General features: G+C 57.7%; 1 protein-coding gene across 1 annotated transcript; it reads left to right on the forward strand.

Annotated features, from left to right (window-relative positions):
• Positions 1-360: 360 nt before the first annotated feature.
• TKT (transketolase) lies at positions 361-25,672 on the forward strand. Its single transcript, XM_045862177.3, has 14 exons — positions 361-573; positions 9,854-9,971; positions 10,822-10,935; positions 11,682-11,779; positions 15,453-15,644; positions 17,660-17,778; positions 19,190-19,383; positions 20,710-20,874; positions 21,958-22,114; positions 22,255-22,385; positions 23,000-23,083; positions 23,189-23,282; positions 24,583-24,705; positions 25,390-25,672. Exons 1-14 carry the CDS (start codon positions 467-469, stop codon positions 25,563-25,565), a joined length of 1,872 nt encoding a protein of 623 aa, XP_045718133.1. The 5' UTR covers positions 361-466; the 3' UTR covers positions 25,566-25,672.
• Positions 25,673-25,914: the final 242 nt, after the last annotated feature.

Consider the following 25,914-nt stretch of genomic DNA (forward strand, 5'->3'; position numbering starts at 1 on the left):
AGCCTAGAACCTGGAGTGACTATTATTACTTGTATATGTAGTCAATTCCCGCAGGGCAGTTCTGCTTCAGGAGCCTGGCAGCCCGGGGGAGGGGCCCAGCAAATGCCGGGGGACGGGCCGGGGGAAGGGAAAGTTAGGCAAGTGGATAGACTCGGGCTGGGTCCCTAGGCGCGCCCGGGCCTGGGCTTCCCGGAACGGCGCCGGAAGGCTCTGGCGCAGCTCGGGCGGCCGGGGGGCGGGGCGGGGCGGGGCGGGGCGGGGCGGGGGCGGGCCGAGGTCGGCCCACCGCGGCTCGGAGGCCTGGGGTGATGCCGGCGCCCCGCCCCCGTGGGCGGGCCCGGGGAGTCTTAACGCGCCCCCGCGCGGTGCCCGGCCTCGGCCGCCGCCAGTCGCCCCCGGAGCCGCCGCGCCGCTTGTCCGTCTCCGCGTCCTCGTCCTCCCCATCCTCTGCCCGCCCGGTCGCGCCATGGAGGGCTACCACAAGCCTGACCAGCAGAAGCTGCAGGCCCTGAAGGACATGGCCAACCGCCTGCGCATCGGCTCCATCCAGGCCACCACGGCGGCCGGCTCGGGGTGAGTGCCCGCCGCGGAGCCCGGGAGGGCGCTGTTCCGGAGGCCGCGGTCACTGCGGGCGCGCCGGCTCCGTGTCGCGCTGCACGAAGCCTCCTCGAGGGAGGCGGCCGGGGCGCGGTCAGGTGGCGGGGACGCGCGCCTCGCCCGGCCCGGGCCGGAGGCGCCTTCCGCTGCGGCGCGCGCTCTCGCCCGGGCTTCCGTCCGCTGGGCCGCGGGGCTCCCGCTGCGCCTCGGGCCGGCCCTGCCCCTGGCCGGGCGCCGGCTCCGCAGCTGCTCCGCGGCGCGGGGACGGGGCTCGGGAACCCGGGCGGGGAGGCCCACCGTGACTGCGCCGTCGCCGAGAGCCCGGCCCTGCGCGGTGCGCTCTGCACGCGCGGCCCTGTGTGGGCGCCACTGCCTACGTTCCACCTTGCGGATGGGGAGGGAAACCGTGGCCCCGAGTTTGAGTCAGTTGCCCAGTGCGACACACAGCGAGAGCTGGAATTGAAATGCAAGCTGCCCGACGCGAGAGCGCCTGTTTTAATCCCTCATTTTGCAGGGAGACTGGGGCCCGGTCCTCTCCCCACCTCACACGACTCCGCCCCTTCGCCGCTTCACGTTCCTGCCAGCCTTGGTTTGGGGTCCGAGTCTGGAGCAGGGCCTCTGCTGAGATGCCAGGCTTGGGGAGTGGGGAGGAAGGTGGTCATGTGGGTGCAGAACCCGGGCACGCGGCGTGCAGGGGAGGTCGAAGATGTGACCTGCGGCTGGAGGCGGGAGGAGTGGGAGGGGAGACTTGCAAGGCTAAGAGAACCGAGGACCGAGTTCCAGGGCCAGGCCCGCTGCCAGATGCACTTTCCCCAAAGGAGGGACAGGAGGCCCATCCCCCAACATGCTTTCCCGCCAGCCTTTCTGGCTCAGAAGGTGCAGAAAGGCAGCTGCTGATCCCAAGGAGCCTCCTCTGAAGGTAGCAGGGACGCTGATAATAACAGGCCACCTTGCAGCTGGAGGTGTTGGGGAGGTGGTTGGGAGGGTGAGCCAGTGAGTTACTTCAGAGGCTGTTTCCCACTCTGTAAAATGGGAACAATAGTAGCTCCCATGCACTGGATGGTTTCAAGGGTTCCAGCGCCACCCTTGGGCCCTGGCATGAGGCCTGGGAGACTGCACTGTGTGGGACTGAAGTGATAGGGGGTAGGGGGTGATTTCCAGGAACCCTTCCAACCGAGCTGTGTCCTGGGAACAATGACAAAATTCTAGCTTCTGGCCAGTGTCATACAGGATATATTGTTAATGAGTAAATCTCTTTTGACTTTCAGGATGGGTACTCACTCACCATTTGTGCCTTTAAGACATCCAGTTCTCAGAAGGGATTAGACCTCTCCTGGCAGGCGGCTTCTCTCCCACCCCAACCCCATGAATGCTTTGGATCCATTATCTCCATTGGGTTTATGTCAAACTTACCCATTCTTTGTGGTGTCGCTTGCTTAGGCAGGGCTTTGGCTTACTCGCGGTGCCCTCTCCATAGCCTGGCACACAGTAGGTCCGCATACCTTGTATTGCTTGCTGGGTACTACTGGGTCCCCTTCCCTTGACCATTTCAGGGGGTCACTCACCCCGAAGGGCTTTATTGAGCCCTACTGTGTGCTAGGAACTGTCTAGCCAGGCTCTTGGGGATCTAGCTGGAGAGACAGCAGTTACCTGATTAAGTAGTGTTACATATCTGAGCATCTTGCAGGGCTAGACATGACCTGCAGACAATTACAGGGTCACCAAGCACCCAAATAGGTATCCCTGGCGTGACACAGAGCATCCTTTATTGCTAATCTTTCCTCGTGCAATTTGAGAATAACTGTTTGAGGGAGATGCTCTTACATTTCCTGAGACCAGGGTGTTCGGCGAGTTGCCCAAGCTGGTCTTTGGTGGCTGTCTGTTCCGCGCTGCCCAGCGAGGGGCTTGTCTTGATTGTAAGACTTCTGGGGCTGGCCAGGCAGGGCCAGGCCGGACAACAGAAGTTGGAAAGGAGGACAGGTGCAGTGATGGAGGGTATCAGTCGGGTCAGCTTGAAGGCACTCGGAGAAATGACCTAACATTACAACCTTAGGGGGCTCCCAAAGGGAAGTTGGGACGACCAGGTGCAGCAATAGCAGATGTCAGTCAGTCTGGGGGCGCTCAGAGAGAAATAACGCAACATTACAGCTGTGGGGAGGCTCCCAAAGAAAGGGGTGTGGGGTGGGTCTCCTGGGACTTTGTTAGGTAGTTAAAAACCTACAGGCAAAAGATACAGTTTGTACTGGCTGAGAGTTACATGCAGGTTTACATTGTAATGCCTTTGGAGGAGCTCCCTGAGCTCAAAAGTGTCCAGTCGCCAAAACAAAGAGTGTCTGAGACTGATTCCTGTGTGTTTGCCAGTGTGTAAAGACGCAGGAGAGACTTAGAGAACAACTTTGTTTTTCCAGTAGGAAGTAATGCTGCTACACAACCACGGTCACAAGAGGGGTGGTTAGGGGTGTGTGCTGAGCGTTGTGTGCGCGCCCGAGATGGCTGCAGAGGACTTGGGGACAGGGCGCTCTTCCGATCCCTGCATGTTCACCTTGAGGCCCTGGCCCAGTCTGGGCAGTAGCCACAGCCCAAGTGAGCCTCCCCAAGGATGCCCCTTTTGTGGGGAGCTGACGCCCTGGGGTCTTTCCGTGGTCCCCCCCAGGGACTGTGCTCACACGTTCCGGGTTCAGGATGCGGGGAGGTCCCGATTTCTTGGTAGCTTTCCCATTCCTGTGCCATCACTGACCCGATGTCCGCGGAGCTCCGCAGGCCCTCGGCAGTGAGGACACCGGCCTCTGTGTCGGAGGAGCTGAGGGACAAAGCCCTCACAGAGAGCCCTTTATGGGGGCAGCACTGACAATGGCCGGAGCTGCTGCGGGGTCCTGTCCCTCCACGTGCTGCGGGAACGGTGGCAGGAGCCAGCTCATCCAGGCTTCACAAAAGTGAAACCTGGTGGCCTTGTCAGAAGTGGCCCGGCTGCTGAGGCTGGTGATGAAGCTTTTCTAGTTCTCATCCTCCCAGGCTCGGCTGTGGCGTTGTCCAAACAGCGCTAAGTGTTGTCTGTGGACCCCTTCAGGGTTAGGCCTGAATGGCGGTGGGGGCCGTGCCTTTAACAAGTCCCCAGGGCTCTGACCCACAGTGTTGGGAGGGCTGCCCGGGGCTGTCATGTCTGGCCAGACCTGGCTGGTGGGCACCAGGAGACAGGAACCTAACCCCAGCTCTGTTCTGAGCGGCTGTGCCCTTGTCAGGAAGGCCCTTCCCATCCCAGGGAAGTTTCTCTATCTTTAAAGAAGTCCATAGATAGGTGGTTTTTCCAAGTGGATCCCTCAGGAGTGGGACTGGGGGAGTGGAATGAGCAAGCTCTGGGGTCCTGCCACCTGCTCTTACGGGCTTCACATCCTGGAGGCCCATGTGACTTTGAAGGGGCTGGAAGCACCTGCTCCCCAGCTCTGGCTTTTGGGGATGCTTTGGCTGACTGCTCAGAGGGCCCCTTCATGGCCCAGGCCCCTTTGAGTCTCTGGCCCCAGGGAAGCCCTGTCTTTCTGGTCAGAAAGCTGCTGCCAGGGCCTCCTCCTTTGGGGCTGCTTTCTACCCCAGCCTGGTGCTGACTGAGGCAAGAGTACAGCCCGTTGAGATTGCCCCAGCAGCAGCATTTCCCAACTCGGTGTGAAAACACGAGGCTGTCCTAGAGTGACTCAGTTCTTTGCCTGAGTGACCTCTGAACTCAGCAGGGCTGGTGGTCCGTGTTTCTGGAAACCGGAAATCTGCTTAGGGTCTGGCTGAGATGTTTTCATGGTTTCTCATCAGCCCTGCCTGCATTGTGGCCCCTGTCAGAGCACTGATCCCTGGACTTTGTTAGGCAGGCCTGTGGTCACTAGAGCCTGGTCCCACAAAACCCGGAACTTTCTTGTTGCCACAGACCACCGCTATCTGCCCTGGATGTCAGGGGCACTCTGAGGGCTGGGACCTGCCCAGAGGTGGGTCCTTAGGCAGTCTCTGTGCTCTTGTCCTGAACGATGAGGCAGGGTCTGCTCAGAGTTGAGGGGGGCCTGTGGGGGCCGAGGGGATAGACTCCAGCAGCAGGTGGGTCTGGCTGACTAGGGCATGCACCGTTCAGGCTTCTTGCTCAGAAGTTGCACTTGGAGCCTGAATGAATCTCTGAGGGCTGCACAACTGGACGGGGGAATGTGGACATTTGAGAACTTCCTCTACTGGCTGCTCCCCATCTTTTATCCTCCTTTGAAAAACAAACCTGCAACAGCTCTGTTGAGGTATAATATGCAAATCATAATATTTTACGTGTACAGTTCAGTGGCTTTTAGTAAACTTAGTAAATTTTTTAAAGATTTTATTTTTTTGAAAGATCGAGTGCGAGCAGGGGGAGGGGGAGAGGGAGAGGGAGAAGCAGGCTCCCTGCTGAGCGGAGACCTGACTCGATCCCAGGACCTTGAGATCATGACCTGAGCTGAAGGCAGATGCTTAACTGACTGAGCCACCCAGGTGCCCCATAAATTTAGTAAATTAACAGTTATTTACAATAAGTTTTAGGGAATTTACCACATCCAATTTTTAGGACACTTCATCACTCCTGAAAGGTCCCTCGTGCTCATTTGTACCATCCCCAGCTCCCAGGCAACCACTAATCTACTTTTTGTAAATCTAATTCTTCCAGACATTTCGTATCAGTGGAATCATACAGAATGGGATTTTGGGGGTCTGACTTTTTTCACTTAGCATGTTTGGAAGGCCCTGCATATGGTCATGTGGCAGTACTTAATTTTTATTCCTGAATATTCCATTGTGTGGATGTACCTCATTTTATGTGCTCGTCAGTTTCTCTTAGCATTTTGCTTGTGTCCTTGCCCTTCTAATGGTAGAATCTGTGACCTTGGGCAAGTCACTTCCCTTCTGTGGGCCTTAGAGGTTCCATCTTCAAAATGAGGAAGAGGTTAGACTTAATCTCTGATACGTTAAACAAAAATACTGAACAACTGCCATTTTTCTGGGAACTGTGCCAAGCTCTTTACACACACACACTCCCTCATTCGGCAAGGTTCTGTTACTATTCCCAAGTTCACTGAGGCTCAGAGAGGTCACATCCCTAGGATCTCAGAGCCAAGATACATCATTTATTCATTTGTGCACTTTGTGCCAGGTGCTGTTCAGGCCCAAGACTACAACAATGGAAAGGCTCAAAGTCCCTACCTTTGTGGGGCTTGTGTTGCAGTAGGATAAACAGGCAGTAAATAGCCATGTCATGTCAGGTGGTGGCAGGTGTAAGTGAGGGGAAGAAGAGGTCTTTGTAGATAGTGTGGTCAGGGAGGGCTTCTCAGAGGAGGTGGCATGGGGGTTAAACCTCAGAAGAATTACTGTGAGGTCTGGAGGCAGAGTCTTTCCAGCTAGGGCAGTTCCGGGAACAGGAAGAACAAGGACTGCTTCCAAGGGTCACTTCCACCCTGCATGCTGGGATTCCCTTCTGAGTATTTTTGTTTAAATAAATATATACCTCAAAAAGAGTGTAAATGATGCACGTATGTTATAAATAATACACCTAGATGTGCCTACCACCAAGCTTAAGAACTAGGACATTGCAGTGCTTTAAAACTCCTGGGTGTCCCTCCACCTTCAGAAAGAGCTACACCCTGAACTGTGCATTTTCATTCCATTGTTTTCCTTCTCGTTTTATAACATTTGTATATTTCCATAAATAGGATGGTCTTCTCTGGTCTGCAGATCTTCTGCAGTGCACTTTGCTCGCATGGTATAGTTGTGAGAGAAGGCTGGTGTTGGATCTGTGTAGTTCACTCATTGTCACTGCCCTGCAGAGCATTCTGTTCTGTGAGCGGAGTGTGATTACCCTATTGTGCTGATGCACACGTGGGTGCCTCCCGGTGTGGCCACTGCAGACAATGCAAGGACAGCCCCTGTCCTTCCTGGAGCACATCTGAAGCGAGGCACGTGCACATTTGGCTGGGGGAGGGTTTCTGTGATGCAGTTGCTGGGCCTTAGGGAATGTGCATCTGCCCCTGCTGATTGGTTTCTTTGTAACCGTTAAAAGATGACTCGGGTTTTCTATTTCTTCTTGAGTCAGTTTTGGTAAGTTATTATTATTTTTGGTAAGTTATTTTTTCCTAGACATTTTTCTGTTTTGAAATTTATTTGCATCAGGTTGTTTGGAGTAGCCTATCATCTGTTAGGCCTGTCCTTCCATTTTTGGGACTTGCCCTTTCTTTTTCTAGATCCTGCCTTATCAGAAGTTTACTAAATTTATACTCTTTTTTTTTTTTAGGAGCTAACTCTTAGCTTTTTTTTTTTTTTTTGGTATATTTGCTTCCCATTCCATGAGTTTCTATTCTTTATTATCTCTCTACTGTCTTTTTAAGTTGTTTCTTAGCTATGGGTTTTCAATTCTTGTGGTTTTTAGTTTCTTCGTTGGGTACTACATATTTCTTTTTCACAGCAGATTATATCTCTTTGTACTTCTACACACTGAGGCTTGCCTCCGTGAGGCTGTTGTAGGTGCTTGGCCTCCCTGGTTTGTTCATTTGCCGAGGAGCCTTGTGGCTCCTTGTGATGTGGGCCCAGCTGGAGTATGGCAGAAGAGGGGTCATTTTATGGAGCTAGCAGCCATATGTCCTAGTAATGGAGAGCAGCCTTGCCAAGGGGTGAGGGACCTTCTCTCTACTCCTGCAGGGAAGCTGGTGAGCAGGTGGAGTGTGTGCTAAAGGGAGGAGAGTGGGAATGCCTGGAAGAATGTGTCTTCCGCTAGGTGGGACCTTTGAGACACTTAGGCCTTGCTCTCCCCATCAGTGCCCCCTTCACAGACTGGCTAAACTGGGACTGGGAGTGACTGTTCAGGCCAGTGCAGGTTTGGGACAAACTTGTAGCCCCCTGTGCGTCACAAAGGGTAGGACAGAAAGTGTCCTCTCTCCCCCACGCTGCGCCCCGCCAGCTGTCTAGCCAGTTTGCATCCATGGGTGTGTCACAACACCCGGGGGGGGCTCCACCCACAGATGTCCCCCTCCCCCCAGACAAGTTGGGGTTGCAGGGGAAGCCACAGGCTCCATACACTCTCGGCCCTGAAGGTCCTGTAGTAGGTTGAGCTCACAAGTAACCATCTCAGTCTTTGGCTTGGTTCTTCCCTCCCTCCTGTCCTCAGGGCGTCACGGTTCCCACCAGCACATGAAGAGTTGGAAGCACCGGGCGGTTTGGCATCTGGTCTTCCAGGAGATGGTGGTGGCCAGTGATGAACTGGCTTCAGATGCATTATCTTATAGGGCCTCCTCATGCCCCCACCTAGCATCCCCATTTACAAATGAAGGACCTGAGCCTCAGGGAGGTGAAGCACTTGGTCTGTACGTCTTGTCTCCGTGGGTACGAGGACAGGCAAGCAGCGAGGCCAGGATGTGGGCTCTGGAGGGAATAACCTTGTAGGCTCGCCCCTCATGGGCCTAGCAGGGAAGGGTTACTCTTCAGCTTCTGGTGTCTCTTCCTACCTGACCTTCTCCCTCCCACCACATCTCTGGCCAGGCCTGGGCATGCTTCCACCACGTGTAGAAAGGGCTTGAGCCACATCATCGATCCCTGAAGCCCCTGTCGGGGAATGTTGCCCTGGGCTCACCGGGTGGGCGGGGCAGGGGGAGCTCCTGCATCTGTCTGCTGTCTGTCTGCCCACCTTCTCCCCTGCGCAGGTTGGCCCACTCTCCACCCACCCCCTTCCCCAACTTCTCCTCATGGGGTCAGCACATTTCTGAGACAGGATCCTCAGAGACTGGGCTGCCCTGGGAGGCCGGGGAGGCAGGAGGTCAGCCTGACTGGTGTTGACTGGGCTGTCCTCCAGCTAAGTTCAGCACGAGGGACAAGGGAGAGGGGTCCCAGCCCCGCAGAGCAAGGTTTCCTATTTATGTCTCCTCACCTCCCTCTTTCAGGCCTAGTGTCTTTTCCCCATGACCGGGAGTTCATAGAGATGGCTAAGTATAAGCTGAGTGTATGCTGGGAACGTGGTACTAAACCAGCATGGACAGTTCTGGGATTTCTCTACTAATGTGTCTGCGTGGGGAGTGACTCACCCCCTAACCCAGTATGGGGGGTCAACTGGCAGGGGAGGAGGGAGGCGCGTGAACTCCAGGTGCTGCATGTGCCCTTGGGTTTGGCATCGGGCATGTTTCCGTGTCAGACCCCTGAGCAGCGCCAGGTGCTGCATGTGCCCTTGGGTTTGGCATCGGGCATGTTTCCGTGTCAGACCCCTGAGCAGCGCCGAGGGCTGCACTAAGCTGCATGGAGCGGGCAGCTGGGAGGCCCGTGCCCTGAGGCTGTACCTGTTCACAGAACTGTGGACCAGGAATTCCAGCATGTCCTGGCCCCCCGACTGGCTGACTCACAAGGGTCCTAAGAGACCTCATCGAGTCTCTGCTAAGGTGTGACCCTTGCATTTTCTGTTGCTCATGCAAATTGTTACTTGTAAGGAACTGCATTTAGTAGAGCAAAAGGCAAAAAAAAAAAAAAAAAAAGGAGGAGACCCCTTGACCCCACCACTCCAGGGCTGGAAGGGCAGCCTCTTGCTTTTGTCAGCAGCCCCTCTGCCCCTGTGACAGGCAGAAAGGGTTGTTGTTTTTCCATGATCGGAGCCTTTGTGGAAGATGAGATAATATGTGTTGCCTTTTAAATTCTGCACAAAAGCTTGGCTCCTAATGGCTAGCCTTTCCCATGCCAGTTGAAAAACGGCCAAGTAGCTCAGTGATGCCTCGGAGAGTCCGAAGCCCCACTTTCCTGGCTGCCAACTCCAGGTACTGAGGCTGCTGGGAGCTTTGTGGCCATTCCATGAGCCTTCACCCTTGCCGCCTGCCCATGGCCTGAGAGAACCAGCACCTCTGGCGGCTGGGAAGGCAGGGTGCCCCTCGCGACTGGGCAGCATCCTGAGCAGGGCCCCTGGGACGTAGCTTGCTGGTCAGACACAGCGGGGCCCCCGCTCCTCGGCTGCTGCTAGAAGCCTAGAATCTAGGCTCTAACCTCTAGCCTCCGCGCTGCCTTGCATGGGGTCCGTTCTGGGCTCTGGGAGAGGGTGACCCCGTGCCACCCATAGTGGCGTCCTTAGGACCCCACGCAGCCGTCCCAGGAGCAGGAGTGTGTGGCTCTCTGATTAGCCAGGCCTGCGGCTCCTTGGCATATGTACCCCTAGGTCCCCGTATGTGGGCCTGGGGTGAGCCCTGTCTCCCCAAGGCTCGGGGCCGTGATGCATGGGTCTTGTCTCTCTCCTGGCCCACAGCCACCCCACTTCATGCTGCAGTGCCGCGGAGATCATGGCTGTCCTCTTTTTCCACACCATGCGCTACAAGCCCCAGGACCCCCGGAACCCCCACAACGACCGCTTTGTGCTCTCCAAGGTAGGAGCCCAGCCGGCCCCCCTTCACCTGGGCCAGGTGGCGCATGGGCCTGGAGCAGTGAGAAGGTGCTGGCAGCGAGGGATCTCTGAGGGGACCTCCCCCCTGGTGTCAGCCTGGCCCCAGCCCTCCCTTTCCACCCGCACTCCGTCTGCCGGCCTAGCCCGGCCCCGCTCCTTGGTGCCTTACTCTGTGCTGACCCAGCCGCTGTACTTAGGAAATAAACAGCTGAATCCCTCGGGGACTGTGAGAATGATCTGCCAGATCTTCTGCCCCTGTTTCATATGAATAGGCAGGACTCAAGTGCAGGTCTGGGGTACAGCTTTGAGGCTTGGTGCACATGTGTTTCTGGGCCGGGCCGGCGCCCCAGGGCCCGCGCTTGCTGGCTGGGGAGTGGGGGAGCACTGTAGCAGGCTTTGGGCCGAGGCGCCCGGTCCCACCACTCATGCATGAGACTCCCAGCCAAAAACCATGCCACGGACCCCTGAAATCCACCTGCGCCCAGGCCTGGCCCCGTGGCCTCTGGGCTCCCAGGGCAGGCATGAGAGCTTAGAAGTCTGTCCAAGTCTGCTCCCATGCCAGAAACCGGGGATTAGGGCGGCCGGCTGCCTGCTGGGGTTTTGGCATCGGCGGGCCTCACAGCTGTGCGCCCCCTGCACCTGTCCCAGGGCCCATTCGGCCTTGGCTGTGGTTAGCTTCGGGCTGCAGAGGGATGGAAGGGGGATGTGGCCTTCACTTGCCACCTCCCTGAAAGGGCTGACGGGCTCATCCAGACCCCACTTTCAGTGTGCCCCCCAGTATTGACGCCCCAGCTGACGCCCCCTCCGCCGCTCATCCCCCCCACCCTCGACAGGGCCACGCGGCTCCCATCCTGTACGCCGTCTGGGCCGAGGCCGGCTTCCTGCCCGAGGAGGAGCTGCTGAACCTGAGGAAGATCACCTCTGACTTGGACGGGCACCCCGTCCCGGTGAGCACACCCCAGCAGGAGCAGCAGAGCTCTCTGTGTCCACTTCCTGTTTTTCAGGGCATGTGGGAAGGGAGGCGGGGTGCCCGCCGAGAAACTGAGGGTGTTGAAAGTGGGAGAAGAGGGCGTTGAGGTGAAGAAGGAAGGAAGTCGGTGTCTCCAGGGCACACTCTTCACCCCAAGCAGGTGCTTAAGGGCAAGGCCTTTGGAGGCCCCAGCCCAGGGGTCAGCTGCAGAGAAGACCTCTCCCCAGCCCCATGCGCCCAGCCTCCCTGCCCCCACGGGGCCGCCCTGGCCTCGTCAACACAGCTGGGGAGAAGAGGTTCACCGCGAGGTCAATAAGGGGGTCGCAGCAGGTGCTGGGGACACCCCAGGGAAGGGTCCCAGCTTACTCCCTGAGGTGCTGGCGCCTGCAAGTGTTTGGAGTTCATAGGTTACCATGAAAACTCACCCTCCATCTGGGCACCCGGTGGGGCTAGGTGTTTCATGAGTCTTGTCATGGGTGGGGGTGAGGTGGGTGATGTGGGAGCCTGAGGTCGCCCAGCTCCCTTGTGAGCACTGCTGGTATGTGAACCGCACCCACCGTGACCGTTCCCGGAGGGTGAGAGCTCACACTCCAGGTGCAGGCTGCCCTGGGGCTGGGCCTTTCTGCACACCCAGCCTGCACCTGGATCACCTGGGAGGGTGGGTGGGTTAATGCTCCTGCCTGCTCTTTGCTGTGACTAACTGTGGCCCTCTTGCTATGACAGAAACAAGCCTTCACCGACGTGGCCACTGGCTCCCTGGGCCAGGGCCTTGGGGCCGCTTGTGGGATGGCCTACACAGGCAAATACTTCGACAAAGCCAGGTAAGGCTTCCACTCCCCAACCCTACCCTCAGTAGTTTTGGGAGGGGTCCTCAGTGACCAAGCCTTAACCATTGCCCCCAGGTACCTCCTCTTGGGCCCCATGGCCCCATTGTCTAAAGAAGCGCCACATGCCAGGCTCGAGCCACTTGCCTTTATCTTGGGGAAGGAGATTATGTGTTCTGCAGGGTTCTGGGCATCCCCAAGCCCCACCTGTCAGTCAGAGAAGAGACAAACATTGGGGAGAAGGACCAGCAGAGGGTGGGCAGGCAGCCTGGTCCAGCACGGGGCAGTTTGGAAGAGAACCCCGTTGTGGCAGATCTCAGTCACAAGGCTGTGTGGTGTGGCAAGATTTGGCCTGCAGACAGGGATCTTTATTGGTAAGGAGGGGAGAAGAGTTGGCCTCAGACTCAAGGAAAGCATGAGTCAGATGGCTCCTTCATTCCTTTACTGACTGGGACCCCGCACTCGGTGTTTTATAGGGTTTCACCCCGATAAGCCCCCTGAGGGCTGGGTGGTGACATGAGTACACGTACCCCTCTCACAGATGGGAAACTGAGGTAAAATGCTTGCCTCGTGGTGGAGGCAGGATTTGAACCCAGGGTGTGTATCCAGAGTATATTAAGAGTCCCCAGGTTGCTCTGAGGGACCCGTGAGTAGGAGGATTCCTGGAGGAGGGGCTAGTGAAGCCTGGCCTGCGGGTGGCAGGAAGGGCCCAGCTCTGCAGCTGGGCTTCCCCAGTGCCCTACAGTCCACCCCACTGGCAAGAGAAGGGCCGTAGGCAGGGCAGTCATGATGGTGTGGTGGTGACCGTGGGCCCAGAGAAGAGAGGGACCGCAGTGAGCACCTACTTTATGCGGTGGCGGGGGAGGGAATCCTGAGACCGCTCTCTAGGAGTGGAGCTGAGGCTGTGAGGCCTTCCAGACCCTCTTGGGGCCAAGCTCAGCTCCACCAGAAGTGATTCACCGTGAAGTGAAGAAAGGCACAAAGAATGGGATGTATGTTTAAGAGTATTTTATTTGGCACAGAACCAGAGATGTGAGTTAATTATTCCCTACAGATGCTTGAAGTAATTCCCTGTGAAGGGTCATTTCCTGACCCTAACATAATGGAACAAGCCAGTGTAGGGAGAAGTTTAGCTGGGTTCCCAGCAGCCAGGGTTGGCTAAGGCTCAGGCCCTTGGACTGTACCTTGCAGGGAGGAGGGGGCGGGGCTGTCCGGGGAACTACCCTGCTCCTGGAGCTGGGGGCCTGATAGACTAGATCTGGCCTCTGGTCACGTCTCTCCTGTCCACCTACCAGGGAGCGTAGGTCAAGCTGGCTCTCTTTCTTTTCTCTTTGAAATAATTTTGTTTGAATTATCGAATACCAACTCATGTGAAAAATATGGAAACGCATTAAAAGGAAATGAACGTTTTCCTATTCTCAACTACCTCCCATTTGAATCTCACTTAACATATCCTATTTCCTCCATGTTATTGTGAGAAGAAACTTATGGATTGGTAACCTCGTGAACTCCTCAGTGGCCAAGCCTTAACGTTAACATTGCCGCCAGGTACCTCCTCTTGGGCCCCATGGCCCCATTGTCTGACGAAGCGCTTAGTATGTATACAGTTGTACATTCTTCTTTTTAGAAAAATAGAAAACTCTAAACATGGTGCACATTTTCTCCCCTAACTGTCAAGAGCTGGTTTTAACGATTGCGTAATGGTCTTTCTGTTTTATGGATCTGCTGTAACCCGTTGGGCAGGCCTGTTGTGGTGGGACATTTGAGGTGCTTTTCAAACACGTCTGGGGCACACGTTAGGGTCCCTTGTCTTCAGGGTAGTTCATGACTGTGGGCCTTGGCAGCCCCCTCTCCAAATCCAGCAGCTTTTTTTTTTTTTTAAAGATTTTATTTATTTATTTGAAGAGAGAGAGATCGTGAAAGCAGGAACACAAGCAGGGGGAGTGGGTGAGGGAGAAGCAGGCCTCCTGCCGAGCAGGGAGCCCGATGTGGGACTCGATCCAGGGACTCCAGGATCATGACCTGAGCCGAAGGCAGTCACTCAACCAACTGAGCCACCCAGGCACCCCAAATCCAGCAGCTTTAATACACAGCTTCTGCAGGCCTCCCCGGCGTCTCCTCGGGGACCCTAGCACGCCCTCGTGACTGGAGCCTGAGGCTGTGTCCACCCTTGGCCCCAGTCTGCCTTCCACAGCAGGGGGTGCGGGCTGGGGAAGGCGGCCGTGTGTTTCCCTGGAATCCCTTCCCAGGTAAATCAGATTCCCTCCAGTCTCTCTGGCCTTGGTGCCGTTAGGCGGCTCACTCTGGGGAGCTGCTGAGCCAGATGCAACCCCCTGCAGCGTCCCTGGGCCCCCACTGTGGCGTGCCGAGGGGAGAGGAGACCAGCCGCGGGGACAGACCCCTGCGAGTGCGGGCCCCGAGACCCCTGCTCTCGGCCCAGGCCCCGGGGGCCTGGCCTGCTGAGGGCCACAGAAGGGAAGGCAGGGCAGAGGGAGGATGCAGGAACCTCCCTGACCTGGCAGCTGGCAGAGGTGCTGAGTCATGCCGAGTCATGCTGACGGCGTGCCCTGGCGGTCCCTCCCGCCTCTTTCCCAGCTCCAGGGCTGTTGCCTGCTGCAGCGGCAAGGCGGCTGTGTCCCCTCTGAGCCTGTCCCTGTCCCCGCACGAGCCTCACCCCGTGGGGCCACACAGCTGGACGCTGGGCCGGGAGGGGGAGAACGGCCAGGCCCTGCGCTGCCCCAGCTGTGCGCGTTCCTGGACAGCAAGGAGTGGACCGCGCGGGCCAGGCGGTCCGACCTGTGTGTGAATCCCCGCTCGGCTGCTCCCCAGCTGTGTGACCTTTAGACAAGTCCCTTGACCTTTGAGCCTCTTTTCTTATCTGTGTGATTTGGGAGTAACAACTGTACCTACCTCAAGGACAGGGCCGCTCGGCTCGGGGAGCCCCTGGGTGCCACGCACCGGCCTGGGGATGATGGGGCCATGTCTGACACCCTCCCTGGGGTCAGAGCAGGCTCTGTTCACTGGGTAACTTGCCCCAAGTTCAGTGCTCTTTTTACCAGGTCCCACTGCCTTTGACGCCATCGTGGTTGCCTTGTTGACCCAGGACAAGGCCCCTGGGGTGGAAGTGGGGCTGGGCATGAATCTTGGGGTGAGAGCCAGCCTTGGAACCTTGGGGACAGCCCATCCTATGAGGCACTGTCCCCACCATGATCCCGGTCCTCAGCTGCCCTTGTTAGTGACCCATCTCCCACCTGACAGCTTACCCTGGGTTGCCCCTGGTGGCACATCTTGGCCCCCCCAGCCCACTCCTGGGATCAAGTTCCCAGGGCTCCCCAGTACTCCTAGTTCCTACATGGGTGGAGAGAAGCAGACCCACCCCATGCAGGTGGCTCAAGCCCTGTCCCCACAGTGAGAGTAGTCGCCCCCTCCCGCCACCAGTTCTTGCTCATTTTACTAGCGCCCTAATAACCCCTGTTCTCTGGATCTTGGAGAGCAGAACCCTGGGTGTGGACGCGGGGTGGCCAGCAGGGACCTGACGGACAGCACTGTTGCGTGTCACATATGGCTGCTACTCCCGTCCCCAGGGGGACAGGCTCTCCAGGAGGGACAGTCTGGCAGCATGGTGCCCCGGGTGAGGGGGGCTAGCCCCTGACCCACCGCCTCTCCACAGCTACCGCGTCTACTGCATGCTGGGAGACGGGGAGCTGTCCGAGGGCTCCGTGTGGGAGGCCATGGCCTTCGCCAGCATCTACAAGCTGGACAACCTGATTGCCATTCTTGACATCAACCGCCTGGGCCAGAGCGACCCCACCCCCCTGCAGCACCAGGTGGACGTCTACCAGAAGCGTTGCGAGGCCTTCGGGTAAGTCCGGGGCTGTGGCCCGAGCGGGGAGCTTTTCAGGTTCAGGGCCTGAGTCAGCAGGAGGCCACGCCCTACCTAAGAAGGCGTCTGTTCTTCAGCGTTTGGCTCACAATTTCAGACTTAAAAGTGGCGACCCAGGCCACCAGCCTGGAGCTGTGGGCTGAGGCCCAGTGTGAGTGAGTTCCTTTACTGGTGAGGCTGTGGGACAGGATAGTCCTCAGAGCATCCACATCCACGTAACATGACTGCACCCTTCCTCGCTTGGTCCTTGGCTGAGGTGGGACGAGGGGCCCCATGTGAACCAGGCCAGCTCCGTGAGGCTAAGGGACATGTGGCTCTTGAGGGTTTGAGACTCCGTCTGGGGGCCGCCTCCTGTGCCAGCCTGAGGGGGCAGAACAGGCCGCCTCTCTAAGTGGGACACGGGGTTTTCTGACCTTCACCGTAGGGCATGAGTGGTTGAGAATTCAGAGTTCCATGTTACAAAGCAGGGAGGTCATCTGGGTGGGTGTTAGCCAGAGGGGCCCTCACCTCAGTGTCCCTCTCCTGCCCCAAATAAAAGCCTAGCTGCTCCTGGGGCTCCAGGGGACCTGGGCCCCCATGCTCAGCCTCAGCTGAGGAGTCTGAAAGACCCTGGGCCTCCGGGGCCACGCTTTGTAGATGAGTCTGCCTGGAGAAGGTCGAGGTGGGGTTGCAGTCCCTGGTTACACAGCAGCCGCAGGTTTGTTATCTCTGATGACTGACCTGATAGAGAAAGCGAGGAGAGGAAATACTCTTGTCGGACAGGGGAGGAAACTGGGCCGCCAGGTGTCCCAGGAGCCTCCTCAGGCCACACCGGTTGGGGACCTGGAGCATAACCCTGGCAGCGTCCCTGGGTCTGTAACCTGTGTCCTGAAGTCCTGGTTGTGTCACCAGCTTGCCTTGTGTTCTTGGGCAGGTTATCCCAACCTCAGTGTCAGTCTCCATTTATGTGTCTATAAAATGGGGGCAGCCACAGCACCCCAGGGGTCATACTGAGGCTTCGGTGGGTTCGTGTGTGTGGCGCTCGGCCCGGGGCCTGCACAGAGCGGGCGCTCAGTGCACGTTAGCTGCTACCTTATTACTCTTGATGTGACCGAGGCCCAGAAAGGACTGCCTTAAAGGGAAAGTGCGCCCTGCCCCGGCTCCTTCCCTTACATGTTTGGTGGCCTGGCTTGTTTTTCTTTTCTTTTTTTTAAGATTTTATTTATTTATTTGAGAGAGAGTGAGAGTACAAGCAGGGGGGGCGGCAGGCAGAGGGAGAGGGAGACTCCCTGCTGAGCAAGGAGCCCGATGCGGAGCTCAATCCCAGGACCCTGGGATCATGACCTGAGCTGAAGGCAGACGCTTAACCGACTGAGCCACCCAGGCACCCTGGCCCGTTTGATAAATGTTTCCAGCACCTCACATCCAGCATCTGTGGAGTGACCAGATGCGTTCCCTAAACAAAAGTCAGGCCAAAACGTTCTTGAAGAATCTAACAGCAGACAGATTCCAGACCCAGGGCATTGTCCCCAATGCAGCATTCAGGAAACACAAGTAGATCAGGAGCAAAAGAGAAAATAAATGAACCAAGCTTTGAAAGAGAAGAAAATCTTAAGAAAGAGAAAGAAAATCTGTTCAGAGGCAAGTAGGAGGAAGTAAAATAATTTAAAAAGGATAAAGAAAAAATAAAACCAAAAGTGGAAACAAAGTCTTTAGTGTTTTTGTTTTTTTTTTAATATTTTATTTATTGATTTGACAGAGAGAGCCAGAGAGCACAAGTGGGGCGAGCAGCAGAGGGAGAGGGAGAGGCAGGCTTCCCGCTGAGCAGGGAGCCCGATGCGGGGCTCGATCCCAGGACCCCGGGATCATGACCTGAGCTGAAGGCAGATGCTTCACCGACTGAGCCCCCCAGGCACCCCTTTAGTGTTTCCCAGGCCGCAGCCGTGTGGCAGAGCGAGGGCAGCCCTTCCCGGGGGCCCGGCCCCTGCCGCTCACTCTCACCCATCTGTCCGTAGCTGGCACACCGTCATCGTGGACGGACACAGCGTGGAGGAACTGTGCAAAGCCTTCGGCCAGGCCAAGCACCAGCCAACGGCCATCATTGCCAAGACCTTCAAGGGCCGGGGGCTCCCAGGTTCGTCCTCACGCCCTTCTCCCCCCGACCCCTGCCACTGGGCCCTGTGGCCAACCGAGGTGGTGGGACCTCTCTGAGGTCCCATGTCTGGGGAAGTGCCAGGCCTTTGGCACCTTATACCAAGTGCACTGAGCTGGGGAAGGGGGAGCCAGGGACGCTGTGCCCCATGAGGTAACTCAGCGGTCCGCGTGGCTGAGCCAGGATTGGAGCCCAGGTTGGGCGGGAGGACCCGCGGGTAAGGAGAAAGGACAGGTGTGACACAGTCCCCCACACCCTCCTCGGGTGTCATCTGCACCGCATCCAGCTGTCTGCCTTGAGCGGAAGGGCTGACACAGAGTCCGGAGAACCTGGGAAGACCAGGTTCTCCCCAAAGAGGTAAGCGGGGTATCCTGCGCACCGTGGTAAGGGGCTTCCAAGGTCCTGTTGGGCAGAGAGCCCTGAAGGGTCTGGAAGGTGGTTCCTGGCTGGGCCTGAGAGTGGTGCTGCCGCCCAGCACGCAGGCCCCTTGGACTCCAAACCCCTCGGGCGGAGACAGCCCTAGCCCGTTACACATGGGAAAACATGGCTAGAAGGGGTCAGGCACGTGCCCAGGCACATGGGGCCTAACTGCAGACCCAGCTTCTCTGTGCCACACGCCCCCCTCTGGCCCACCTGCCCACGTGGACTTGGGGCAAATGAGGACATGCACTGCTGTGTGGGGGAAGGTACATGGCTCCGGAACCTTCCAGGGAGGGGGCAGATGTTGAGGAGAGGACTCTGGGGTATTGTCAGCACCTGGCATGGATGCCTCAGGTGTTAGCACCAAGTAGGGTCTGGAAACCTCAAAGCTTCTGGGGGCTCCTGGGGGCCTATAGGGGGGCTGGGTGCTATGTGGGAGAGTCAGTCCTCGGCTCTGCCTGGGCTGAGGTGACCTCAGAGGAGGGGGCTTGCTGGTCCCGACACAGCAAGGCAGCGTGGTGAGGGATGCCCCTGGATGCCATTCTGCTGCACACCAGTGCACTGGGGGACCTGGATAGTGCTCACCCTGCTCTGGGCCTCAGCTTCCCCTCTAACGGCCAGGCTCCCTCTTGACCGACCCATTCAACAAACCGAGCAGGATTTCTGCAGCAGGTCCCTCCCTGCAGGTGGGGAGGTGGTGCGGAGGCTCATGCATGCCCCCCTCCCCCCCGCACTTGGCTGTGAGCCAGCTCCTGGAGACCTGGCAGCTGTTCAGTGGGTGCCGGGCACACAGACTCCTGGTCATCTGACCAGGGTCACCCAACACAGGACTCTGCTTCACAGCATTCCTGCCCTGGCCAAGGCCTCCTGGCTTGCCCTCAACTGTTGGAGAGTCAGCCCCACAGAGCAGTTTCCTGATCCTCGGGAGCTACGGTCTTACCAGGCCCTCTGCCCTCCTCTGTCGTACCCGCAGGGATAGAGGATAAGGAGGCTTGGCATGGGAAGCCCCTCCCCAAAAACATGGCTGATCAGATTGTCCAGGAAATACACAACCAGATCCAGAGCAAAAAGAAGATCCTCGTGACTCCTCCACAAGAGGATGCCCCTTCGGTGAACATCACCAACATCCGCATGCCCAGCCCACCCAGCTACAAAGTTGGGGAGAAGGTACGGAGTTGGGCCTTGCTTTTCTGGTCTGGCTGGGGTGGCCATGATTCTCTGGTTCCCTGAGGCTGGGGCCGAGATGTGTCCCTGGGGGGCTGGGAAAGGGAGAGAGGAGAGATTAGTTCAGGGAGAGGAGGAATCCTAGGTGTTGATCCTGCCATCTCCTCCATGGGGACAGCCAACTGTGAAATTATTTACCTGCAGAGGCTCAGAGAGGGCAAGAGACTGGCCCACAGTCACACAGCAAGCTACTGGCAGCGCTGGGATCAAAGCCCATAGCACCTGATCTTATCCCCTTATCTCTGGCCCTGTAGCCTGAGTCCCTGGGTCTGAGCTCAGGACTGCCCCGTGTCTGGCCTAGCAGAGCCTAGGCAGGCCTGTCCTGCTCCAGGGCCCTCCCCCATATGAACCCACACCAGGCTTGCGGACTGCCTGGCCCTCTGTGTATTCCTGTGCAGGGTGGGGTGAGCTCAGACCTCTGTCACAGGGGTGTTAGAACATCTTCTGCAGCTCCAGTGGCTCACAGCTGGGCTGGGAATCAGGGCCTCTAGGGACTTCGGAGACATCCAATGTAGACGTTCCCACTGGCATTTGCAACGACGTGGATGGAACTGGAGGGTATTATGTTGAGTGAAATAAGTCAAAAAGAGAAAGACGTATCATATGATCTCACTGATATGAGGAATTCTTAATCTCAGGAAACAAACTGAGTGTTGTTGGAGTGGGGGGTGGGGTGGGAGGGATGGGGTGACTGGGTGATAGACATTGGGGAGGGTACGTGCTATGGTGAGCGCTGTGAATTGTGCAAGACTGTTGAATCTCAGATCTGTACCTCTGAAACAAATAATGCAATATATGTTAAGAAAAAAAAAAAAAAGAAGAAGAAGGTAGCGGGAGGGGAAGAATGAAGCGGGGGAAATCGGAGGGGTAGACGAACCATGAGAGACGATGGACTCTGAAAAACAAACTGAGGGTTCTAGAGGGGAGGGGGTGGGAGGATGGGTTAGCCTGGTGGTGGGTATTGAGGAGGGCACATTCTGCATGGAGCACTGGGTGTTGTGCACAAACAATGAATCATGGAACACTTCATCTAAAACTAATGATGTAATGTATGGGGATTAACATAAGAATAAAAAAAAAAAAAGTTCCCACTGGCAACCTTACAGAACTTACATTTCCCCGGGACTGTGTGTTGTTGAACTTCCCTTTTCTACCCTTATTTTAATCCTTTTCCTCCCTAAAAGCTGTGACCTCCAGGGGCTGACCCAGGCTTCAGGCCACATGCCTACCCCAGTGCTCAGGGCACTTCCCATGCTCTCCTCCCCACAGATAGCCACCCGCAAGGCCTATGGACAGGCCCTGGCCAAGCTGGGCCGTGCCCACGACCGCATCATCGCCCTCGATGGGGACACCAAGAATTCCACCTTCTCAGACATCTTCAGAAAGGAGCACCCAGACCGCTTCATTGAGTGCTACATTGCTGAACAGAACATGGTGGGTGCGAGGGGTGGGCAGGTGGGCACAGGGCCAGCCACAGCCTGGGGCTGAGGTCCGATGGGTGTGGGGCAGGGCTGAAGTCCTCCTGCTCCTCTGGGCTATGTTGGCAATGCCAGGTGTGTGCTGGAGGCGAGCCCGGGGAGACCCCAGGAACAGCTAGGACCCGGCACTGACCTCAAGTGACTGCAGCGGCGAGGGAGAGGCATGTATGTGTGATGCTCGGGAGCAGACGTACTAGATGAGTGTACAGACAGGAGAGCTGAATGGGCTGCAGGTGCAAACCGGAAGTGCTGTCTGTAGGCCACGTGTGGTGGTCAGTGGGCTGTCTCTTGGGGTAAAGGCCTTCCAGGTGGTGGGGAGCCCCAGTCACAAGGCTGGAACCTAATGGGTCCAGCAGCCACGGTCGTCTCGCCGAGGAGCCCAGCCTGGCCTGCAGGCCCCTAGCACCTAGAGCTTCCTCTCTCTGAAGGCCGCCAGGCCCTACCATATCCAGAGTTCCTTCTCCAGCTGTACTTGAACTTGTCTCTCTGGGGCTTCTGGTCTTGGCAGCTGGAGGGTTCGGACTAAATGGGCACGGTGTGTGGGCTGGGGAGGCCACAGCAGGTGGCTCACATCAGGGGGCAGGTTCCAGAGCTGATTTGTAGCCACGGCCTGCCGGGATTTGGGTCTGGAGCTTCCTCAGGCATAGAAGTGCAGAGGGAGGCCTGGTCTCCACAGAGGGCTGGGGTTGGCGAGGACGATGGGGACGGGGTTTGCAGAAGCCTGGGAAGGATAGAACGTCTGTGTCCGAGCCTCCTAGCCTACTCTCTGAAAGGCCTTCCTTGTTTGCTAGGAAAAAAATGATCCCCAGGAATATAATTTCAAAGAATTTTTGAAGGGGTCATTTCAAATCAAAGGAGTTTGATATCAGACAGACTGTGGAATCCATGCATGCACAGGAATCTCCTGCATGGGAAGAGGAGAATTTAGTCCCTAGGATGACTGAATCCCCCAGCCCTCAGGAGGGGCATGAGCTCCTGGGCTCCCCGGCCACCCTCTCCCTCCTCTTTGGGGCTGACGCTGTCCCCGTCTGCTCCCCAGGTCAGCGTCGCGGTGGGCTGTGCCACGCGCAACAGGACGGTGCCCTTCTGCAGCACTTTTGGGGCCTTCTTCACGCGGACCTTCGATCAGATTCGCATGGCGGCCATCTCTGGGAGCAGTGTCAACTTCTGTGGTTCGCACTGCGGTGTGTCCATCGGTGAGTTGAACGGGTCCAGGAGGCTTGCACCTGTAACTTCTCCAGGCTTCTGGACCAGGAGGCTGGGGGGGTGGGGGCGGGCCGGATTCCATTCCATGGGTGAGGGGCTTACTTCCGCTGTGTCCTGTCCCGTACCCCAGGGGAAGATGGGCCCTCTCAGATGGCTCTGGAAGATCTGGCCATGTTTCGGTCAATCCCCACTGCAACGGTCTTTTACCCAAGTGACGGGGTGTCTACAGAGAAGGCGGTGGAATTAGCAGCCAATACAAAGGTTGGTCACATGGCCGTTCGCGACGTGGGGCTGGGGGTCAGCATGCCGGCGTAGCGCTGGCCGTTCACTGCCCCACAGGGTGTCTCCTGACCTCGCCGCTCGCTGGTGCCTGTGGCTTGTGGAAGTTAGACCAGGAAACGCAAAACACACGCCACGCTTTCTGCTGCCGACCGATCACTGAGCCCGTGAGGATCCTGGCAGCCCGTGTCTGTCTGGCTGTTGATGCCTGTCTCCTCCCGGAGTTGGGTTCTCCAAGACAGAGAATGAGCGGGGAACTATGAGCCACAATGTCACAGACCAGAGCACCGTGCGGGGTGCAGGCCCACTGAGAGACCAGCCTGCCTGAAAGAAAAGCCGTTTTCCGTGTGGGGCTTGGGGCTGGCAAAGCCACGGGGCTGCTCTCCCTCAGGACGAGTGTCCGGAGGGGGTGCATGCTACAGAGGACAAGACTGTCCCTTTTCCGGGGGTGGGGGGGTAGCCGGCATGAGGTGGGGACGCTGGCGTGGTGGACATTTGCGAGTGAGAAGCAGTGGCCTTTCTAGAAAGAATCCACTCCCCAAGGCTGCCCGTGCATGCCACATCCTGTCATCCTTTGTCACTGTGTTTCATTCTAGGGCATCTGCTTCATCCGGACCAGCCGCCCAGAAAACGCCATCATCTATAACAACAACGAGGACTTCCAAGTCAAGCAAGCCAAGGTCAGTCCTGCGCACGCCCCAGTGAGACCCCAAAGCACGTCTGAAGCCAGGGCCCGCCCCCGGCCACCAGTCCCTGAGCCTCACCGGCCCCGGTGTCCTCCCCAGGTGGTCCTGAAGAGCAAGGATGACCAGGTGACTGTGATCGGGGCCGGAGTGACCCTGCATGAGGCCTTGGCTGCTGCCGACCTGCTGAAGAAAGGTGAGGGGAACCCAGCCAGTCTTAGATCAGGCGCCGACGGCGGACACGGTCTCGGGAGTGAGAAGGAATTTCATTCGATTAAATGCTGATAGTAATAAAAGGCGCCTTGTATCAACACAGGGCTTGAACTCACGACTCTGAGATCAAGGGTTGGACGCTTAACTGACTGAGCCGCTCAGGCGCCCCACTGAAACCACCTTTTGAGCACTTTTGACTGTGCGGCCAGTGTGATGGGGAGAGCTGGGGCTGCGGTGGCCACAGGCCCTGCCCCTGCCCCTGCCCCATGGCCCTGGGGTTGAGGTGCCCCAGCACGGTGGTCCGATCAGCGGTCCTAGAGCCTGCCAGGAGGCCTGAACTGATTATTCAGCATCTCCATGCCTCAGTTTCCCCATCCACAAAGTGGAGATAATGTCACCTTCCCAGGAGGGCTGTCCTGAGGATTTAATCCATGTGACCTAGCATTATTATTATTATTATCATCAGCATTGCAGGCTCACAAATGTCAGCTACTGACACGGTAGGGGACGTAGGAGCTCCACAGAGTCACAGCGGCCGCCACGGTGTAGCCGTGCTGAGCAGGAAGGAGAAGGCAGACAGGGGTGTCCTTAGGAAAATGACCTCAGATGCGAGTAGGAACTGATAAGCAGAGGCCCGGGCAGAAGGAGCCACGTGTCCAGAGCTCCAGGGAGCTGGAGAGAAGCCAGGGGAGGCCCAGCCCTGTCAGGGCTGGAGATCCCGGGGGAGGGCTTGAGGAGGCATGGCAGAGACGGACTCGTCCTTCTGAGGCCGTTCAGCTGGGTCCTCGCCCGACCTGGCCCCTGTACCTGCAGCCGCAGCTCCCCTCCCCTCCTCCGGTGAGCCCCTGGCCCTGTCTCACATCAGACACTGGGAACTGTCCTCCGGCTTCCCCTGCATCTTCAAAGGCGTCTGGGAAGATGAAGTGAAGCTGTGTGGGCCCCTGCCAGGCCACGCAGTGTTCTTTGATGGTCCAAAGGCTGAGATCCTCTGGCCCCGGATGTGAGGGGAGAGAGAAGGGCATTTCTCCTCTTTGAGACCAGACGCTCCAGAATCAGTGGGTGCAGGATGCTAGAGGACATGGGCATCGCGGATAAGCAGAGGGAGGGGGCAAGCCACTGGGGGGGCTGCCCACCACCACCCAGGTGATGGGAACAGAACGACAGCTGGTCTCCCCAGCATAGGGATAGGCCCAGGCTTTTAATTATGTGACAACTCTTGGGACACCCCCACGGCACCCAGCGCCTCCCCCTCAGCCCCGCCCCTGTGTTTTCTCCTCTCACAGAGAAGATCAGCATCCGTGTGTTGGACCCCTTCACCATCAAGCCCCTGGACAGGAATCTCATTCTTGAAAGTGCCCGTGCTACCAAAGGCAAGATCCTCACCGTGGAGGACCATTACTATGAAGGTAACAGGCCGTGGGCCAGAGAGCCAGGGGCAGACGCGTCAGGGAAGGGCTGGGGGCCCAGGGCCACAGGCAAAGGGCCTCAGAGGGCTGGACGTCCCTCCTCCATCCTGCCCCAGGACGGCAGCTGGCACCTGGCCTCCTGTTGGCCCCGGGCTTGGCCAGGGACCCAGCAAACTTGGCGGCTGCTGGCATGGCTCCTTGGAACCCCTGCTGCCCTGGGAGCCCAGAAGGATCGTGACTTTGCTGCTAAGAGGAGAAAGGCGCTTGTGTGCCTGACATAGTTGAGCGTTCGGTCCGTTGTGCAGAATTTCTGTCTTCTACGGGTCCTTCGCAAAGCAGCCCTCCGCAAGCACACACCGCCCCTCCTCCAGGGCAGGATCCGGGGAAAGAGATGGGCTCAGACTGTGGGGTCAGGTACAAATGCTCATTCATCCAGGACAGCTTCCCAGAGCTTGGGGTTCAGAATGATTCAGAGGCCACATTTGGGCTTAGGAGGACGCATAAGTATCACGATCGATTGATGATGTCTGCTCTGGCTATGGGCATGGGGGAGGGTGATGGATGTGCTGTGTCCGCCCTCCTTGGGCAAGGGAAGGAACTCGGGTTGGCAGAGGGCCGAGGACGCCGCACCCACTGCCCACCCTGAGGCCGCGTCTCCTGACTCGTCTCCTTTCCTTTACGCAGGTGGCATAGGGGAGGCGGTGTGCTCTGCCTTAGCGGGCGAGCCTGGCATCACCGTCTCCCGCCTCGCTGTGGGCGAGGTCCCGAGGAGCGGGAAGCCGGCCGAGCTGCTGAAGATGTTTGGCATCGACAGGGACGCCATCGCACAGGCTGTGAGGGACCTTGTCGCCAAGGCCTAGGGAGGGTAGGGGGATCGAGAGGGGGGAATCTTCACATTCCTGAAATTCTGGCAAAGGTGCTCAAAGATGTACGGAGAGGAGTGATAAAATGTATGTTTTGAGAAAAATGAATTGGCCCGGAAGTGTTTCTTTGAGGAGAACGCAGCCAGTGCTGGAAGAGGCGGAGGTGAGACTTCCGAGTCTTGGGCGGTCACCTCCCCTGGGCCCAGCGTCTGCCCTCAACCACCAGACCTGCTGCTCCCCCCCAAGCACCACCGGGAGACCTTCGGCCGCAGAGGCTGGAACCCACTCTGGCCTCACCCTCAGCCGGCTGGCCCCCGCCTCCCCTCCCTCAAGGCCCCACGCCCTG

This window comes from Mirounga angustirostris, unplaced genomic scaffold (assembly GCF_029215605.1).
Source record: "Mirounga angustirostris isolate CCGP_5_RB_7025 unplaced genomic scaffold, mMirAng1.0.hap1 SCAF_1, whole genome shotgun sequence".
Classification (NCBI taxonomy): domain Eukaryota; kingdom Metazoa; phylum Chordata; class Mammalia; order Carnivora; family Phocidae; genus Mirounga; species Mirounga angustirostris.